The sequence below is a fragment of the Pseudorca crassidens genome, chromosome 10 (genome assembly GCF_039906515.1).
Source record: "Pseudorca crassidens isolate mPseCra1 chromosome 10, mPseCra1.hap1, whole genome shotgun sequence".
NCBI classification, from domain to species: Eukaryota; Metazoa; Chordata; class Mammalia; order Artiodactyla; family Delphinidae; genus Pseudorca; species Pseudorca crassidens.
In genome coordinates, this window is record NC_090305.1 from 5673881 (window position 1) to 5695527 (window position 21647).

Below are 21647 nucleotides of genomic sequence, written 5' to 3' on the forward strand. Positions count from 1 at the left end.
CAGTGAGAGGCCCGCGTACCGCAAAAAAAAAAAAAATTGGGCATGAGAAATACTAAAAGAACAAGAAGAGACCTAGACTCCATGTATTTCAACTGTGGCAAAGAAAGAAATGATCTGGTTTTAAATTTGATTTTGTTGTTCTTACCATCATAAAGCTTCTATTATTATGCTCTGTATTTTTCATCTGATTCCAGATTTCTCAACTAAAAATGTGTTGTAAAAGTAATAGTATGTGGGAACTTCCCTGTACAGAAAAGAGTTAACACTGAGTGCCTGAGACCGCCTCCTTACAAAGGCTGCCTGCAAGGTTGGCCTTCGGCTGGGGGCTGGGAACGTGACCAGAAAACAGCTCCCATGGAGGTGTAAGACACCTCTTTCCTTCTGGGAGTCTGGAATTTTGATACGCGCTAGGCAGAGTGTGCCTACTTGTCCAGTCCCCAATAAGAACCATGGACCCCCAGGTTCAGACGAGCTTCCCTGGGAGACACTATTTCATGCGTGTTGTCACAACTCACTGCTGGGGGCACCCCTGGAAGTTTCTGCCTGGCTTCCTATAGAGTCTCCCCATGCACCTGTTCCCTTTGCTGATTTTGCTCTGCATCCTTTTGCCATAATAGAGTTCAGCCACCAGTGCAACCACATGCTGAGTCCTGTGAGTAACCAATGAACCTGGGGGTGGTCTTGGGGACCCCCAGCCCATCCCCCCTTCAGAAAGCTGAGCTTAAACCACCCTTCCACTTGGGTGGGCTAGACTTAGTGACCTGCTTCCAAAGAATAGAGCAGGGAATGAGAAAAATATTAACTTTACAGTGGAGTCAATGAAGGTGACCTCATCAGTGATGTCATGGTGACAGCACGCACCTCCCAATGTAATGTGACAAGAAAGGCACTTTAACCTCTCTGGTACTCTTTCCCAAAGCCCAGAAACCCAGTATAATCTTAGGAAGAACAGCAGACAAACCCAGATTGGGGGACATTCTACAGGATACTGCCCAGGACTCAAGACTGTCAAGATCAAGAAAAACAAGGAAAGACTGAGAAACTGTCACAGACCAAAGAGGACTAGACAGACATGACAATTAAATGCAGTGTGGTGCCCTGGATTACATCCCGGAGCAGGAAGAGGACTGCAATGGAGAAACCGGTGAAATCCAAATAAAGTCCGGTGCTTCATTAGCAGTAATGTATCAATGTCACTTTCTCAGTTTTTACCAATGTAGTATAGTAATTAATGTAAAACATTAACAACGGGAGGGGACTTCCCTGGTGGCGCAGTGGTTAAGAATCCACCTGCCAATGCAGGGGACACGTTCGAGCCCTGGTCCAGGAAGATCCCACATGCCGTGGAGCAACTAAGCCCATGCGCCACAACTACTGAGCCTGCGCTCTAGAGACCGCGAGCCACAACTACTGAAACCCATGCACCTAGAGCCCGTACTCAACAGCAAGAGAAGCCACTGCAATGAAAAGCCCTCACACCACAATGAAGAGTAGCCCCCGCTCACCGCAACTAGAGAAAGCCCACACGCAGCAACAAAGACCCAATGCAACCTAAACAAACAAACAAACAAAACAAAACAAGGGGGGGGTGAGACGTATAGGAGACCTCTGTCCTACCTTAGTAACTTTACTGTAAATCTTAAAATAATACAAGACGAAAAGTTTACTTCAGAAAGGGTGGTAAACTTGATTGTAAGGAAATAATGTTAGTTACTGGGGGTTTTGTTTTGAACCATTCTTATGAGCAGCTGTGGTCAGATTTTTACTCGAATTTTTCCATAATAAAAAATTTTAAACTTATACAAAAGTTGAGAGAGAATGAAAGAATGAATCCTCATGTACTCATCACCAAGCTTCAACTCGTGGCTGACTTTGTTCCCCCTGTAACACTCCGTACAGCCCCCTACCCACAATCCTAGATTCTTTTAAAGCAATATTTCAACATCTACCTTTAAAAAACAAGGATTCCTCTTTAAAAATAAAAAATAAAAAAAAAATGAAATCACAGCGCCCTTGCCCCAACCCGCCCACTCACTCTCTCTCAACAATAATTCTTCAATACTAAATATCAACGAAGTACTCACATTACCTCAAATATCCCAATGTTTCCTTCTATACCCCAGTTCGTTTAGACCAAAATCTAAATAAGATTCATACACTGCAACTGGTTAATATGTTTCCTAAATTCTTTTTAATCTATAGATTTCCCTTCCATTTTTTGTCCACCTTGCAACTTATTGAAAAAAAGCGAGTCATCTGTTCTGAACAGTTTCCCACAATCTGTTTTTTAACTGAATGAATCCTAATGGTGTGATTTAAGATATCCTTTTGTCTCTTCTCTCTCCTGTAAATTAGTAGTTAGAACTAGAGAGCTGATCAGATTCACGGTTTGTTTTGTTAAATTGTTTGCAAGCATATTTCAGAGGTAGAGATTGGTTCAAGATGGCAGAGCAGAAGGACGTGTGCTCGCTCCCTCCTGCGAGAGCACCGGAATCACAACTAACAGCTGAACAGTCATCAACAGGAAGACACTGGAACTCACCAAAAAAGATACCCCACATCCAAAGACAAAGGAGAAGCCGCAATGAGATGGTAGGAGGGGCGCAATCACAATAAAATCAAATCCCATGACCACTCAGTGGGTGACTAACAAACTGGAGAACACTTATACCACAAAAGTCCACCCAAAGGAGTGAAGGTTCTGAGTCCCACGTCAGGCTTCCCAACCTGGGAGTCCGGCAACAGAAGGAGAAATTCCCAGAGAATCAGACTTTGAAGGCTAGTGGGATTTGATTGCAGTAGTTCGACAGGACTGGGGGAAACAGAGACTCCACTCTTGGAGGGCACACACAAAGTAGTGTACGCATCAGGATCCAGAAGTAGTGACCCCATAGGAAACTGAACCAAACCTACCTGCTAGTGTTGGAAGGTCTCCTGCAGAGGGGGTGGCTGTGGCTCACTGTGGGGACAAGCAAACTGGCAGCAGAAGTTCTTGGAAGTAATCCCCTTGGCGTGACCCCTCCCAGAATCTGCCATTAGCACCACCAAAGACCCTGGGTAGGCTCCAGTGCTGGGTCGCCTCAGGCCAAACAACCAACAGAGAGGGAACCCAGCCCCACCCATCAGCAGACAAGTGGATTAAAGTTTTACTGAGCTCTGCCCACCAGAGCAACACCCAGCTCTACCCACCACCACTCCCTCCCATGAGGAAGCTTGCACAAACCTCTTAGATAGCCTCATCCACCAGAGGGCAGACAGCAGAAGCAAGGAGAACTACAATTCTGCATCTTGTGGAACAAAAACCACATTCATAGAAAGATAGACAAAATGAAAAGGCAGAGGACTTTGTACCACATGAAGGAACAAGATAAACCCCAGAAAAACAACTAAATGAAGTGGAGATAGGCAACCTTCCAGAAAAAGAATTCAGAATAATGACAGTGAAGATGATCCAGGACCTCGGAAATAGAATGGAGGCAAAGATCGAGAAGACGCAAGAAATGTTTAACAAAGACCTAGAAGAATTAAAGAACAAACAACTAGAAGAATTAAAAAACAGAGATGAACAATACAGTAACTGAAATGAAAAACACACTAGATGGAATCAAGAGCAGAATAACTGAGGCAGAAGAAAGGATAAGTGACCTGGAAGACAGAATGCTGGAATTCACAGATGTGGAACAAAATAAAGAGAATGAAAAGAAATGAAGACAGCCTAAGAGACCTCTGGGACAATATTAAATGCACCAACATTGGCATTATATGGGTCCCAGAAGGAGAGGAGAGAGCGAAAGGACCCGAGAAAATATATGAAGAGATAACAGTCGAAACCTTCCCTAACATGAGAAAGGAAATAGCCACCCAAGTCCAGGAAACTCAGAGTCCCAGGCAATATAAACCCAAGGGGAAACACGCCAAGACACACAGTAATCAAATAGACAAAAATTAAAGACAAAGAAAAATTATTAAAAGCAACAAGGGAAAAACAACAAATAACATACAAGGAAACTCCCATATTGTTAACAGCTGATTTCTCAGCAGAAACTCTACAAGCCAGAAGGGGGTGGCACAATATATTTAAAGTGATGAAAGGGAAGAACCTACAACCAAGATTACTCTACCTGGCAAGGATCTAATTCAGATTCAACGGAGAAATCAAAAGCTCTACAGACAAGCAAAAGCTAAGAGAATTCAGCACCACGTAACCAGCTCTACAACAACTGCTAAAGGAACTTCTCTAGAGACACAAGAGAAGAAAATGACCTACAAAAAACAAACCCAAAACAAATAAGAAAATAGTAATAGGAACATACATATCGGTAATTACCTTAAATATGAATGGATTAAGTGCTCCAACCAAAAGACACAGGCTTGCTGAATGGATAGAAAAACAAGACCCACATATATACTGTCTACAATAGACCCACTTCAGACCTAGGGACACATACAGACTGAAAGTGAGGGGATGGAAAAGATATTCCATGCAAATGGAAATCAAAAGAAAGCTGTAGTAGCAATACTCGTATCAGATAAAATAGACTTTAAAATAAAGAATGTTACAAGAGACAAGGAAGGACACTATATAATGATCAAGCGATCAATCCAAGAAGAAGATAGGACAATTATAAATATATATGCACCCAACATAGGAGGAGCACCTCAATACATAAGGTAAATGCTAACAGCTATAAAAGAGGATATCGACAGTAACACAATAATAGAGGGACTTTAACACCTCACTTACACCAATGGACAGGTCATCCAGACAGAAAATTAATAAGGAAACCAAGCTTTAAATGACACACTAGACCAGATAGATTTAATTGATATTTATAGGACATTCCATCCAAAAACAACGCATTACACTTTCTTCTCAAGTACACACAGAACATTCCCCAGGATAGATCACATCTTGGGTCACAAATCAAACCTCAGTAAATTTAGGAGAACTGATATCATATCAAGCATCTTTTCTGACCACAATGCTATGAGACTAGAAATGAATTACAGGGGAAAAAACGTAAAAAACACAAACACATGGAGGCTAAGCAATATGTTACTAAAAAATCAAGAGATCACTGAAGAAATCAAAGAGGAAATTAAAAAATACCTAGAGACAAATGACAATGAAAACACAATGATCCAAAACCTATGGGATGCAGCAAAAGCAGTTCTAAGAGGGAAGTTTATAGCTATACAAGCCTACCTCAAGAAACAAGAAAAATCTCAAATAAACAATCTAACCTGACACCTAAAGGAACTAGAGAAAGAAGAATAAACAAAACCCAAACGTAGCAGAAGGAAAGAAATCATAAAGATCAGAGCAGAAATAAATGAAATAGAAACAAAGAAAACAGTAGCAAAGATCAAGAAAACTAAAAGCTGGTTCTTTGAGAAGACAAACAAAATTGATAAGCCATTACCCAGACTCATCAAGAAAAAGAGGGAGAGGACTCAAATCAATAAAATTAGAAATGAAAAAAGAAAAGTTACGACACCGCAGAAATACAAAGCATCATAAGAGACTACTACAAGCAACTCTATGCCAATAAAATGGACAACCTGGAAGAAATGGACAAATTCTTAGAAAGGTATAACCTTCCAAGACTGAACCAGGAAGAAATTGAAAATATGAAGAGACCAATCACAAGTAATGAAATTGAAACTGTGATTAAAAATCTTCCAACAAACAAAAGTCCAGGACCAGATGGCTTCACAGGTGAATTCTATCAAACATTTAGAGAAGAGCTAATAACACCCATCCTTCTCAAACTCTTCCAAAAAATTGCAGAGGAAGGAACACTCCCAAACTCGTTCTATGAGGCCACCATCACCCTGATACCCAAACCAGACATTACAAAAAAAAAGAAAATTGAAGACCAATATCACTTATGACTACAGATGCAAAAATCCTCAACAAAATACTAGCAAACAGAATCCAACAACACATTAAAAGGATCATACACCATGATCAAGAGGGATGTATCCCAGGGATGCAAGGATTCTTCAACATATGCAAATCAATTTGATACACCATATTAACAAACTGAAGAATAAAAACCATATGATCATCTCAATAGATGCAGAAAAAGCTTTTGACAAAATTCAACACCTATTTATGATAAAAACTCTCCAGAAAGTGGGCACAGAGGGAACCTACATCAATATAATAAAGGCCATATACAACAAACCCACAGCAAATGGAGAAAAACTAAAAGCATTTCCTCTAAGATCATGAACAAGACAAGATGTCCACTCTCACCATTACTATTCAACATAGTTTTGGAAGTCCTACCCACGGCAATCAGAGAAGAAAAAGAAATAAAAGAAATACAAATTGGAAAAGAAGAAAAGTAAAACTGTCACTGTTTGCAGATGACATGATACTATACATAGAGAATCCTAAAGATGCTACCAGAAAAATACTAGAGCTAATCAATGAATTTGGTAAAGTTGCAGGATACAAAATTAATGCACAGAAATCTCTTGCATTCCTATACACTAATGATGAAAAATCTGAGAGAGAAATTAAGGAAACACTCCCATTTACCACTGCAACAAAAAGAATAAAATACCTAGGAATAAACCTACCTAAGGAGACAAAAGACCTGTATGCAGAAAACTATAAGACACTGATGAAAGAAATTAAAGATGATACCAACAGATGGAGAGATATACCATGTTCTTGGATTGGAAGAATCAATATTGTGAAAATGACTATACTACCCAAAGCAATCTACAGATTCAATGCAACCCCTATCAAATTACTAATGGCATTTTTTACAGAACTAGAACAAAAAAATCTTAAAATTTGTATGGAGACACAAAAGACTCCAAATAGCCAAAGGAGTCTTGAGGGAAAAAAACAGAGCTGGAGGAATCAGACTACCTGACTTCAGACTATACTACAAAGCTACAGTAATCAAGACAGTATGGTAGTGGCACAAAAACAGAAACATAGATCAATGGAACAAGATACAAAGCGCAGAGATAAACCCATGCACCTATGGTCAACTAATCTATGACAAAGGAGGCAAGGATATACACTGGAGAAAAGACAGTCTCTTCAATAAGTGGTGCTGGGAAAACTGGACAGCTACATGTAAAAGAATGAAATTGAAACACTCCCTAACACCATACACAAAAATAAACTCAAAACGGATTAGGGACCTAAATGTAAGACTGGACACTATAAAACTCTTAGAGGAAAACATACGAAGAACACTCTTTGACACAAATCACAGCAAGATATTTTTTGACCCACTTCCTAGAATAATGGAAATAAAAACAAAAATAAACAAATGGGACCTACTGAAACTTCGAAGCTTTTGCACAGCAAAGGAAACTATAAACAAGACGAAAAGACAACCCTCAGAATGGGAGAAAATATTTGCAAACGAATCAACAGACAAAGGATTACTCTCCAAAATATAAAACCGGCTCATGCAGCTGTATACTAAAAAAACAAACAACCCAATGCAAAAATGGGCAGAAGACCTAAACAGACATTTCTCCAAAGAAGACATACAGATGGCCCAGAAGCACATGAAAAGCTGCTCAACATCACTAGTTATTAGAGAAATGCAAATCAAAATTACAATGAGGTATCACCTCACACCAGTGAGAATGGGCATCATCAGAAAATCTACAAACAGCAAACGCTGGAGAGGGTGTGGAGAAAAGGGAACCCTCTTGCACTGTTCGTGGGAACATAAATTGATACAGCCACTATGGAGTATGGAGGCTCCTTAAAAAACTAAAAATAGAACTACCAAACAACCCAGCAATCCCACTACTGGGCATATACCCTGAGAAAACCATAATTCAAAAAGACACATGCACCCCAATGTTCACTGCAGCACTATTTACAATAGCCAGGTCATGGACGCAACCTAAATGCCCATCGACAGACGAATGGATAAAGAAGATGTGGTACATATATACAGTGGAATATTACTCAGCCATAAAAAGGAACGAAACTGAGTCATTTGTAGAGACCTGGATGGACCTATAGTCTGTCATACAGAGTGAAGTAAGTCAGAAAGAGAAAAAACAAATATCGTTTATTAACGCTTATATGTGGAATCTAGAAAAATGGTACAAATGGACCAGTTTGCAAGGGAGAAACTGAGACACAGATGTAGAGAACAAACGTATGGACATCAAGGGGGGAAAGTGGGGAGGGTGTGTGTGTGCGGTGGTGTGATGAATTGGGAGATTGGGATTGACGTATGTACACTAATATGTATAAAATAGATAGCTAATAAGAACCTGCTGTATAAGAAAAGTAAAATAAAATTTTTTAAAAAAAGGAATATTTCAGAGGTGGGCTGTGCACTTTCAACAGGATGCTGGTAACATTCCGTATTCATTTATCAGCAGGAATACTTCCATAAAGAGAAATTTCCCCTCGACAACTATTTGGTTACTCTGAGATATGCTCATATGAAAGGCAGAATAAAACATTTGATTATTTCTCTTTATCCACCAGTTTCAAAAATAATGGTTTGGTTTCCTAAAGCTGCTAAAGGTTTCTTTTTTGTATGTTTCCACGCATTCCTATGACTCATAGGAATATCTGAAGTTTTTAACCCATTGCAGTATTTGTCCTCCCTGATGCTGAAATCATCCTATTTCCAGGGAGAGCCTATTTACCTTGGCTCTGGAATGCTTCAGTCCAAACCCCAGTGCTCCTTAGTAGCTTCTTTGCTTTCTAGTTCGACCTGATGCTCCAGGCTCTTCTTGTCCATTTCCTGACCCAGACTTGGAATCAGCAGGTCTCTAAACACCACTGGTATTTAGAGACTGAGCACTACGGGTCAGTCATCATTTCTAGCCCTTTGAGTGGACAAGGCTAGGAAATAGGTATTTTTGTGAAAAGAAAAGAAACATCTAAAGTTCACATTCATAATCAAACTTAAATTCAGGGGACTTCCTTCGTGGCTCAGTGGTTAAGAATCCGCCTGCCAATGCAGGGGACACGGGTTCGAGCCCTGGTCTGGGAAGATCCCACATGCCACGGAGCAACTAAGGCCGTGCGCCACAACTACTGAGCCTGCGCGCCACAACTACTGAGACTGCGCGCCTAGAGCCCGCGCACCGCAACGAAGAGAAGCCCCTTCTCACAACAACAAGAGGAAGCCGCGCACCACAACAAAGACCCAACACAGCCAAAAATAAATAAATAAATGAATTTATTTTAAAAAAAAAAAACCCTTAAATTCAGGACTACAGGATTTTTAATTACCCTCCTGTCTTTATGTTTCTTTTTCAATTCTCAAAATACCAACAGAGTTACTCATTTGCTTTATCACCAAGTCAATGAAATAACAATACCAGTGCCAGAATTAACAAAATTACTGAAAATAATTTCAGGTTGTTTTTTTTTTAACTTTCTGTTCTGAAGGGTATTCCACTAGAAATGTACACAGTCAAATTACTGCGTTTTAAGTTACCTGGAAGAATTTCTCTGCGTGGCAATGCCACCTTCTAGGAAAATAGGTTTGCTTTTTTTACATGTTACTTGATTTTTAGGGATTGCTCCTTAAAATTTAATTCTCTTTTAAATTATGTAAAATATTTACATGGCCCCCAAACTACATCTAAAAATATATATATTCAAGAAAGTCTAGCTTCTATCACTACCTTTTGTATCCTATTCCCTCTAACACTCTTTAATTATTTTTATCCTGCCATTGTCTTAACTATAAGGATATACATCCACATGTATACATAGGTATGTGTATGTATACACAGATGCGTATATAAACATATATGTGTGTGTATATACACATTATGTATAAATATATTTCAACTCCTTCTTAAACAGAAACATGATATACAGACTTTTCTTATTTCACTTTGAGTCACGCTGATTAACACACACACACCCACAACGTATATAATCTTTCTCTATGTGGTCACGCGGTCTATTTGTTCTCTCTTTTGGGTATCTCTTTCAGTATTTTAAAAAGTTGGCGTTTTTGTTCTCATGGTTATGTTTACACTAATACTTCTTACAATAACCCGGTCTCCACTCTGGCTACTGTCTGTTGGTTCCCTACTCTAAGCAAGATTAGTATTAGGTGGTCACCTCTTCTGTCTCTAGCCTTTCCCTCTCCCTCAAAATCTAATCTGCAATAGCATCCTTTCCCTCCCAGTTAATACTGATAAGGCAACAACTGAGGACAGTCTCCTTTTCATATGCCCTCCCCTCTCCTTCCGTTTTCTGATAGGCTGTATCTACACGGGCAGAAGACAGAGCCACCGCATGTGACCTGGTTGGCTCTCTCCCTTATAGCCATTGTTTAGCCTTAAATTACACGTTATAGTAAGTGAATTTGTACTGTCACCTCTCTAACAGCCCATTAATGACAATAATTAATTTAAACAACAAATAGGCCCATCTGGTATGTGCTTGTTTTTATGCTGATATTTTTGGCTAAGGTATACGGTTGACACCTACTACAAAAGGAAGACTATAGGGCTTCCCTGGTGGAGCAGTGGTTGAGAGTCCGCCTGCCAATGCAGGGGACACGGATTCGTGCCCGGGTCCGGGAAGATCCCACATGCCGCGGAGCGGCTGGGCCCGTGAGCCAAAGCCACTGAGCTTGCGTGTCCGGAGCCTGTGCTCCGCAACGGGAGAGGCCACAGCAGTGAGAGGCCCGCGTACCTCAAAAAAAAAAAAAAAAAAAAGGAAGACTATAAACCAACATCTGTTTATTTGTTATATGAATATTATTTCTGGGGTGAAAATTCTCAGAGCAAAGCACAGCACCAATGAAGCTTGGTTTCTGATGTATAATACCCCATAAAATTACATATACAGTTAATTTTTCTCAAGTTGAAATTAATAACAAGTGCTCAGGTAATGTGCTTCAAGACAGTGCCTGGCACTAAATGCTTCAAAATGTTAGCAATTGTTCATAATGTTAGTACAGTCACTGTAATATTTACATTAAAGATGTAACGACAGTATCAGAGAGGAAATGAGAGGCCGATGTAATATTTAAAATTTTCTTTCCATCACAAAATGGTCAGTCCCACAAGTTTCTTTTCTCACAAGTTTTAAAACCGTTACCATACATACGTGAACCTATTACATGCCATGTGGGATCGACTTCTTCCTGATATTTAATACTCTGACAGCTACTCTTACAACCTAACAAAAATGAGATCAGATGTCAAATGAAATTCTTGTCTGTCCTGCCTTTTAAGAGACTTTATCTTTTTTTTTTCTTCCGGTATGCGGGCCTCTCACTGTTGCGGCCTCTCCCATTGCGGAGCATAGGCTCCGGACGCGCAGGCTCAGCGGCCATGGCTCACGGGCCCAGCCGCTCCGCGGCATGTGGGATCCTCCCGGACCGGAGCACGAACCCGTGTCCCCTGCATCGGCAGGTGGACTCTCAACCACTGCGCCACCAGGGAAGCCCGGGACTTTACCTTTTTATCAGTACAACTCACATTCAGACGCAGCAGTAAGAACCCTCACACCTCCTATAACTACTGTACTTATTTTAACAAATTTTTTTGCCTCAATTTTAATCAACATTTCCTCCATTTTTTCCCTATTTCTCTAACACCTATTTTTCTTTCTCAGTTCAAGTATCAGCCCCGCTTCTGAAGATTTCCCTCCCAGCTCAGCTGGGAGTTATCTCCGCTTCTGAGATTTCAATCACTTTGTGCTTATTTTATCATAATAATTTCACCATTACAATTTGTTCTCCGCAGACTGTAAATTCCTGAAGGTAGAGACTGTTTCGTATCTATTTTTGCGTATCCGGTGTGACAGACAGCTCTGGATCCATCCCCCTCCTCTCCACACCCAAATACCACGTGGTGGTAAACCTGGCGTAATAGACACAGCTAGCCGTTGCCCCCCTGCCGTCCTTTCTGCTGCATGAAGTGCACGCGCCATGGCTGGGCTCCCACAGCTACCCTGTGAGCGTGAGCCTGGGGTGAGGGCACCACGGCAGTGAGGAAGAAGGAGAAGCTGGAGGAAGAGCGGACGTCCTAGGGCTGCCACACCTGCCCCAGGCTCTGGCTGCCATGAGAGGAAAGTAAGCACTTAGGAAAGCCACTCTCCTCAGGTGTCTGTCACTAGTGACCAAACACCTTCCTTATGATACACCAAGGTATTCAGGAACCAGTCAATAAAGCAGTCAGAGACTGAAGTTTGCTGAAGATGAGTTCGTGCAGGACTGCACAGCCCCTAAGCATTTCATAAACGCTGACCTGCACGGCCTCCCCTCTGTCCCACACGAGAGAGGCCCCAGCGTCTCTGCAGCTGGAAAGATAACAGTGCAGAAGATCATGCCTTTACTCGCTGACACAACCAGACAGGCTCACTGGAGGGGCCCTGCCGGGATCTCTGTTCATAGTATTTACTGGAATCGGGGGGAATAAAAGAGCTGTGTGCAGTTGGGAGCAGGAGAGTCAACTGTCCTGAAATACTAACAATCACAAAAAGAGAGCTTAAAATATTATAATAGAAGGTCGATAATTTAAGTAATGCTGCCACCGTGTGGCACTTATTGCCTTCTTTTAGAAAGGAAATTTTATAAAGAAAAGGATTATCGTTGCCGTGTGTGTTAACTTTTAAAAATATATAAACTATAAACGAGTTTCCTTTTAAATGCTAGCCAGTTTTTCTTCAAGTGAACCACATTTAAGTGACCTAGAGAAGACAAAACTTAAGGACCTACTGTGTGGCATATGGAACCATATACAATATCATGTAATAACCTGTAATGGAAAAGAATCTAAAAAAGAATATACATATATATGTATGAGTATGCGTGTATATATATAACTGAATCACTCTGCTGTACACCTGAAACATTGTAAATCAACTGTACTTCAATTTTTTAAAAAAAGACAAAACTTGTAGGAAGCCCTGACAGCTCTGCCTCCCCGTTCCTCCGGTCCAGCCGTGTGACGCTGGGGAAAGACCACTTTTAGTAAATAGAGGATGTTTTTATTTGGGCCAAGATAGAAAAGAATGGTAAGTAATGCACATATCTATTCAAATCTAAATCTCTAAAATGCTTTCAGCTTTTCTCTCATAATTTGAGGGGAAAGGTTAGTGTGGAACAGACAGAAAAGGTACCCGAGCCTGACATACAGGAAAGCTTCCAGGAGACACTAAAAAAGACGGACTGGGGAGGTGACTGCGTGAAAGGACGGCATCAAGTACTTTTCTAGAAGAGGAGTCATGTGACCAATTAGCTGGAGAGAGCGCAAACACAGCTGATGAAATATTTTTGAGCCCTTCAGAGACCATTCTTCAGTGACTACATGAGCCTACCCTGCTGCATAAAGGCTGGGCCCGTCTGTCTTACTCAGGGATACAGCACTGGTTCCTGACATGAGGTCTCACACAAAATAAGTGCTGAAGACATTTTGTTTCACTTTCTATAATAAGCTTACATCTGTCATACCCAGTGTGAAAATTTTATTCTTTAGTAAACATTTTCCTGAGATGTCTATACCACTTGCTTAACAAATCGCTGTTTTCCCTAAAGATATCAAAAACGGAACCAAAACTCAAAGTATTGCAAATTCTGAATACAATTTTAATTTGATTTTACTTGCTCCCATCTTTCTCTTAATAATAACAGTTACCAACACCTGCCTAACATCGACATACCACGGAATTTAAACAATGATACATTACTTAATCCTCACAAAAACTCTGCAGTATGTATTATTGTTCCCGTTTTAAGAAAGAGGAAACTAGGCCTTAATAAAGCAAATAATCACAGCTAGGAAGAGGGATACCAGGATTTGAGCCCAGATACGTCACAGGTCCAGCTCCAAGGCCCATGTTCTTTTATGCTTCAGCACAGCCCTGTCTCCAAAGAGACCCTGGAGGGCTGAACAACGCGGAACCCAGGTAACTGCTCTCCTCTCAAGCACATGCCCGTCTTCTCTCGGCCCCAGTTAACAGAGGTGTTGGCTTCAAAAGGGAGTGAGCTCTTCAATATAACATATTCCGCAGCATAAATGAAATAACACTTCTTTCATCATCCATTCAAGACTCAGTCTTGCTTGTACAGCCCTTTCACAGGAACCACCTACATTATCTAATGAGCACTCAGCCACTAATCAGCTGTGTGACCTTCCACACATTTCTTTCCATCTCTGGGCTCAGTGAAGGGGGGGTGGGGGGGGTGGGGTTAGATTAGAGAAGCCATCTTAATTCCAAAATTCTATGCTTCTTTTAATATAAAGTAGGCCTTTAGAGATACATTTACAAACTTTTTAAAAATAAAAGCTATTTAGCATTTCAAATTAACCAGATTGGCCAAAAAAAAAAAGATGACTTATGAAAGGATGTTGGAAAAGCCAGGTCTTAGGCCAAGCTCTGTTAATTGTGCTTTTGAATCATATTAAGTACCTACCCTACAATGCACAAGACATTCTTTCAGGCACTTTGAACACAACAGAGCATAAGAAAGGTAAGTGTCTATATTCTAGGAAGGACAACGGGCAATAACTAAGCAAAAAGTAAGGAAAATATAGGTAGTAATAAGAGCTCATGGAAGGCAGAATTCAAGATGGTCCCTGAGAGCACCACCCCTAGGATATACACACCTCTCAGTTATTCAGTCAAACCCTAACCGAGGTGCTGCTGTATAGATATTCTGCAGGTTTACTTAAAGCCCCAAATCAGGTGACTTTAAGAAAAGGAGATTATCCCTAGAGGGCCTGACTCCATCAGGTGAGTCCTTAACAGGGATGGGACTCTTCTCGGTAAGAGAGGTTTAAAGCATGAAAGGCAGACTTCACTTATGTCTTTGAAGAAGGAAGGGGCCGTGTGGCAGGGAATATGGGTGGCCTCTAGGAGCTGAGAGCGGCCCCGGCCGACAGCAAGCAAGGAAATGGGAACTTCGTCTACCTGGGCAAGGAACTGAGTCCTGCCAAAATCCTGCAAGTCAGAAAGAGGACCCTGAACACCAAATAAGAATGGTGCCTGGACAGCTCTTTGATTTTAACCGTGTCAGACCGTGAGCAGAGTACCCAGCGTGCTGTGCCCAGACTTTATTCCCACTACTTTATTCTCACTATTCAATTGTTAATAATCTTTACATAGCATGATAAGGGAATAGTCTATGGTTAATTTTCTGTCTGGGGGATAATTATTCTTACTCTACAACAGCAATAGTAATGATGACGAAGATAACTAACAGTTATTCCTAGGTACCAGAAAATATTCTAAGATACACACACCTTTAATCGTCACAATAACTCCATGAAGCAGATATTACGCAGATTTTAAGTCTCTTGAACCCAGAAATGGTGTCTAATGCTGCAGCTCTGTTTCTCTTTTGAGTGCTCTGTACCACAGGCTTTCTGTACTTTTAAAGTGTTTATGGAAAGGTTCTCTCCTTTTAGCAGGTTTAGACTTCCTGCTTGGTTGGAGTCTCATTTGAAAATAAAACCCCAGGAATTCTCTGACGGTCCAATGGTTAGGACTTGGTGCTCTCACTGCCAGGGGGTTCAATCACGGGTCGGGGAACTAAGATCCTGCAAGCCGCGAGGCCAAAAAAGAAAGAAAAAGAAAACCCCAACTTCCACAAAATCACAAAACTGCTTGTGTAACGTCATTTACCATCTACCCAACAGGAGCTTGGGATGTTACTATTCAACGCACAGTGAACCAATTATACATGTGCGAAATCACAGTCAAACGAAACAGAATGGCAGGCTAGTGCATCAGGACTGTTGGGACATAGCACACGAGGTGGGGTGGGAGACGGTGAAGCTAGAAAGATAGGAGCCGGGTCATAGAAGGATGCCGGGCTTTGTCCTGTAGACAGAAAATGATATCAAAGGTTTTGAAAAAGTTAATGTCAGAGCGCTCTGGCAGCAGGGTGAAGACTGGATTTGACTGGGTTGATAAAGCAGGCATACCAATCAGAATGGACAGAGATTTGTTAGGTAGCATTTGGAAGGCTTGATCATTGAATGTAACCTAAAGAGGAGGGAATAGCCAAGGGCGATTCTCACGTTTTAACTTGAGTGCTTTCAGTAGATGCTGCTGCCCCAAATGAGGAAAAAAAAATATAGAAAATGGGTCTGCAAAACTGACCCATTCATCTGTAAAATCATTTTTTTCATTATATCTCATGTTATACCTGAAAACCTGAGTTCAACAGACAGTAAACACCCCAGAGCAGGCACAGGAACTGGAGCCCAAGGCACCTGCTGCCCACTCTCGTGCTCCCTCCATTCATGTCAATGCCTCTGAATGCTCTGTACATTTTATGAACACATGAACAGAAATCATAGATTTTAAAACTAGGGAATTTCCCTTCCGTATATTAACACACTAACAATTAGGGCAGTCTTTTTACAAAATAGGTTTCAAATACTCACTTCAAATTCTTTCACAAAATAACGGGTTTCACCTTGGATAACTGGTCTGTGATCTAACAGCCTTGAATGAATTTCTCCGAGATCTGTAAAGACAAAATGAAACTCACGGTCAATCCACGCTAAGTGGCACAATCTCTAGCTTGTTTTACTCTTCCTGTCCCCATAAACGTATGAAGGTTAAAATCCAGTTCAGACTATGGATTATCCAATCAGTAAATTGGTAAAGTACTTTTGAGAGCAATTTGGCGATATCTAATAAAGTTGAAGACGTATACCTAGCAATTTCATGCCCAAGTATGTGCCCTAGAAAAACTCTTAAACAAAGGAAAGAGAAATGCATAATGTTTACTACAGCATGAATATAATGTCAAAAAAAAAAAGGGGGAACGACTTAACATACTCATAGGATGGATATTACAAATCAGTGAGTGAAAATGAATACAGTGGGGTTACATTTATTAACAAGGAAAAATCCCATAAATAAAATGTTAAGCAAAAAAGCAACTTTCAGAAGGATAAAGCCATTTATATAAACTTTCAAAATATGCAAAATCACGTCCTGTTGGGACATATACAGAAGCCATAAAGCTATAAAGAAATGCACGAGAACGATAAACACCAAATTCAAGACAGCAGTTACCTTAGAGGAGGGAGGGCCGTGCAATGAGAGCAAAGGGCACGATGGGGCTCTTCATGTGTGTTTATTAATATGGGTGGTGAGTGTTCATTGTAAGTCACTATAAGTCATAATTAAGGAAAAAAAGTTCTGAATTTTAACTGTTTTTGGTGAGTCATCCCGGGGTATATTCTGCTCTCATACCACATACCATATTGTCCTGAAATTTCCTCTCTACTCCAGTGAGTAAGAGATCAAATTGTTTGTATCATCCACAAAGGGTTAACATACATTTTTCTATATGACTGAGAAGCCATTACATTGATCTTGGGATACCTGCGTCTGTGGCCTGATGTAATGGGAATTTTCTTAGTCTTTGGAGAATTCAATTCTGTTCAGAAGTGGATAATCACCACTTTTGAAACCCTGACTGCACTCCAGAACTTAAGATGTGGAGATGAGGGGAAAAAAGATTCTGAAACACACACGACCACAGAAATTAAGCTGGTTTTGTAATAACATTATAACAACAAAACAAACACATTATAATAATTCAGAGTTACAGGTATCCCAAGGATTACAAACAAATTCTCTCAGTTTAATAATGTAAAGGTAAGCCACATATTTCCACATAAACTCAATCCTAGCCGGGCTACAGGCAAAGCACTCTTTTGTTGTTTGTTAACAAGACAAAAGATATAATCCTTTGTTCTCCAAAGTGCATACTCTAACGTGGGAGTTAGACAATCTCTTCACACAAAAGACAGAAATAAGTACTTCAACAGACTATGAGACAAGAAAAAACACAGTAAACTGCAGATCTCTCATTATCTAATGAAGTTCTGGCCCTGAATTTGCAGACCTTTAATGTAGTATGTGGATCTCTTTGCCCATAAGGAACAATTTACTGCAGAGTAAATTTTTCTGATAACACCCACATCGTCACCATTGTCACCTCACTGCTTCTCAAATCCATCCCTTCTGTTCCATCCTTGCTTGTCTTGGACTGTTTCAACAGAGTGAGTCACACCCCTCTTCAACCCACTCCATGTACAGTCAATTCTGCTTATCTGCAGGACAGTAGGCCCCTTGTATTCTCTGATTCTGCAGTTACAAATTCACTTTATAAAGTAGGCAAGTTCACAAATGGGCACCCTGCAAGATGAGGACCCACTGTACCTGCCTGAGTGTTCTATTTAAAACACAGATCTAACCACATGACTCTTGTACTTATTGTTGTTCCATAACAATATGGAACATTCAACAAGAAGTCCAATCTCCTTAAAAGGCAAGAATTCTTCTTCGGTCTGATTCCCACGTGTAGTTTCCCAAACATGCCGTGCTGACTCAGGCCTCCACACCTTTGCTCATGCTCTTCCAAACTAAGTCCAAAATATCCTTGCCCGCTTTTCTCAACTACTAACCCTTTATTCTTCAAGACTCAGGTCAGACACTGCATGCCCCAGGAAGCTCCCCGTCTCCTAACAGCCAACCACAGCCCAGAAAACCTCAAAGACCTGGGGCCTAAGTACTGAAATCATTTATTTATATATTTCCCTCTCCCTAGACCCTGGCAATAAAACTCGACACGTATATTTTCACAATCGATAGTCTTCAAGTAAGATGAACTAAAAACAGATTTTCATACTGAAAATAGTAAATCGTTCCACAAAAAAACCCAAGGAGGTTCTAGACATATTTTCAATTATAACTCAATTTTGAATTAACCTGAAAAACTTCCTTTGAATTACCTTCTTTTAAAGAAAGTAGTACATCTGAAACTAATATATTGTAAATCAACCGTACTTCAATAAAAAAAAAGTACTATATCAAAATCACAAACTTCTGTGCATCAAAGGACAAAATCAATAGAGTAAAAAGGCAACCCATGGAATGGGAGAAAATATATGCAAATCATGGCTGTAAAGTGGCTAATATCCAGAATAGAAAAAGACCTCCTATAATTCAACAACAACAAAACACACTACCTGATTTAAAAATGGGCAAAGGACCTGAATAGACATTCCTCCAAATAAGATTTACAAACGTCTAGTAGGCACATAAAAAGATGTTCAACATCAGTAACCTTAGGGAAATGCAAATCAAAACTACAAGTTACTGGGACTTCCCTGGGGGTCCAGTGGGTAAGACACCGAGCTCCCAGGGCAGGGGGCCCGGGTTCGATCCCTGGTCAGGGAACTAGATCCCATGTGCCGCAACTAAGACCTGGCGCAGCCAAAATAAATAAATAAATATTAAAAAAAAAAAAAAAAACTACAAGATACTACCTCACACCCATTAGAAAGGCCACTACCAAAGAAACAGAAAATAACAAGTATTGTTTAGGTTGTGGAGAAATGGGAACACCTGTGAACTGTTGGTGAGAATGTAAAACGGTTCAGCCACTATGGAAAACAGTAGAGTGGCTGCTCACAAAGTTACAAACAGATTTATCATTTGATCCAGCAATTCAGCTGTGGGTACATATCCAAAACAAATGAAAGCAAGAACTCGATATTTGTACATCCATGCTCACAAGGGCCAAAAATGGGAAGCAATCCAAGCGTCCATCCATGGGTGAATGTATACCCAAAATGTGTGTGTGTGTGTGTGTGTGTGTGTGTGTGTGTGTGTGTGTGTGTGTATACAATGAAATATTTGAATCATATTCAGCTTTAAAAAGGAAGGAAATTCTGCCACATGCACGATTTTACTTATATGAAGTACCTAAAGTAGCCACATTCAGAAACAGAAAGCAAAATGGTGGCTGCCAGGGGCTGGGGCGGGGGAAAGGGGAGACTGGGGAGTCCGTGTTCAATGGGTACACAGCTTCAGTCTGGGAAGATGAAATAGTTATGGAGCTGGATGGTGGTGACGGTTTCACAACAACGTGAAACGTACCAATGCCACTGAATTGTACGCTAAAATATGATTAAGGGAAACTTTATATTCCATGTATTTTACCGTAATTAAAAAAAAATTTAAGTAATAGTTCACTAAGATTGCACATGTAAACAATTATAATTTAGGGCTAACACCCATGCACTACGCCCACACTACTAACTAGATTTGAGACACCCTGAATTCTACACAAACCTGACAGATACGGTTAAAATGCAATAGGCATGAACACGAGGATGCCATTCCCTGGGCAGCGCTGAGGGGCGCCGGAATCCTACAAGGGCTTCAACACTGCAAGACGGTAGGGCTGCCGGCAGAAGCGAGGGGTTAAGAGAGGACGGAGATGAGGCGGTGCGGTATTTAACTGGCAAAGATCTTTCTGCACGAAACAGTTGTTGAGAGTTTGGAGAATCAAACCAATTCAGGTTCTGTGAGAATAAGGGCTGTAGCTAGGTTGTAACCTTCTCCCAGCTCAAAGCAGACGGGACGAGTGGACATCGGTACACGTGTTGGGGGCCTTTGGTGTTTTAAGATGCCTTCATGTTCTCTCGTTTCCACCTTGCACGACCCAGGAGCAGACAGGGTCAGAGCGAACGACCTAGGTACACACCTCCTAAGCGGCCTGCCTGGGTGCGCGGGCTCTTCCCGACTCCCAAGCTCAGGGCATCACACGTGGGTCGCGAGCCCGCGTCCACGGCAGCTCCACGCAGGGTCCCGGGCTGGGGGAGGGGAGAGGGCAGCCCGACGGCTCTCGGCTGCGGCTTCTACGAGGAAGCAGGAGGGGCTAGGGCGATTTGCTGTTACTGGGAGGCACCTGGCGCGGGGAAACTGGCGCCAATGCGCAGACCCCTCCCCCACCCACCCACCGCAAACGCCAGGCCGCCCAGGAGCCGGGGGTCAACCTGGGGCTCGGCCCCGGGTCAGAGGACGCCGCCTGGGAGGTGGGGCTGCGCTGGGACCACCGGGCCGAGAACCCTAGAACTCCGTACCCTTGATAATGAGGTGGGCTGGCGAGCCCGCGGTCCCCAGCGAGTCCTTCTTCTTGCCGCCGCCGCCGCCGCCCGACGCGGCCTCACAAACCACGGGGGTCTCCGTCCCTCCGCCGCTCATCCCGGCCAGCTCCGCCCACCCGCGGCCGCGCTGCGCCTGCGCAAACCTACACAGTCCGCTTTCCCCGCGCGGGGTTTAGGCGTCATCAAAGAGCATCGGGGAAGCTGAGTCTACCCAGCGGCCGGTTCCTATAAAGCCACTATGGTGTGGCCAGGGATGTGAGCTTGAAGAAGCCGGTGCCGCCATGCTGGGTTAGGGCAGATGCTGCCGGAATAGGAAGGTGTTTGAAAGTTAGAGCTAAATTTATTCCTCCCTAAACCTGCTGGAATTTATCGTGATTTAGAGAGGTTGGCGGAGAGGGGATCTAGTCATAGATGAATATGAATAATAGTGGGGTAAATACATCATCTATATTATTACCTGCCACCAGTATTTAATGGAGGTTGTTGACGTGAGTGCTTTGCCACATTTGCTCATCATGGCAACTGCGGGAAACAGTTTTGTCATTTCTTTCTAACAAAAGAAGAAACAGGATTAGAGATTAAGTAATTTGCCCAAATCACCTCTCAGACTCATTCATGCCCATGTAAAGAGCAAAAATGTCTGTTCTTAGCATTTGTATTTACAAAATCTCAACCAGTTGTTATAGGGGCTAAGATAAAATAAATGCATGTAATTATGGAAGGGACCATAATTTGCT

At 41.6% G+C, this 21647-nt stretch overlaps 1 protein-coding gene across 3 annotated transcripts in view; it reads right to left on the minus strand.

The window, feature by feature from the left end:
- Nucleotides 1-21047, minus strand: part of BLOC1S5 (biogenesis of lysosomal organelles complex 1 subunit 5) — a 108293-nt gene extending 87246 nt beyond the window's left edge. For all 3 annotated transcript variants that reach the window (XM_067751956.1, XM_067751955.1, XM_067751954.1), the window contains exons 1-2: nucleotides 20887-21047; nucleotides 16381-16463 (exon numbers count right to left, since the gene is read on the minus strand). In XM_067751956.1, coding sequence (XP_067608057.1) covers nucleotides 16381-16463; nucleotides 20887-21007 — 204 coding nt within the window. In that variant the 5' untranslated portion in view covers nucleotides 21008-21047. The remainder of the gene's footprint in view (nucleotides 1-16380; nucleotides 16464-20886) is intronic.
- Between the last annotated feature and the right edge of the window lie 600 nt (nucleotides 21048-21647).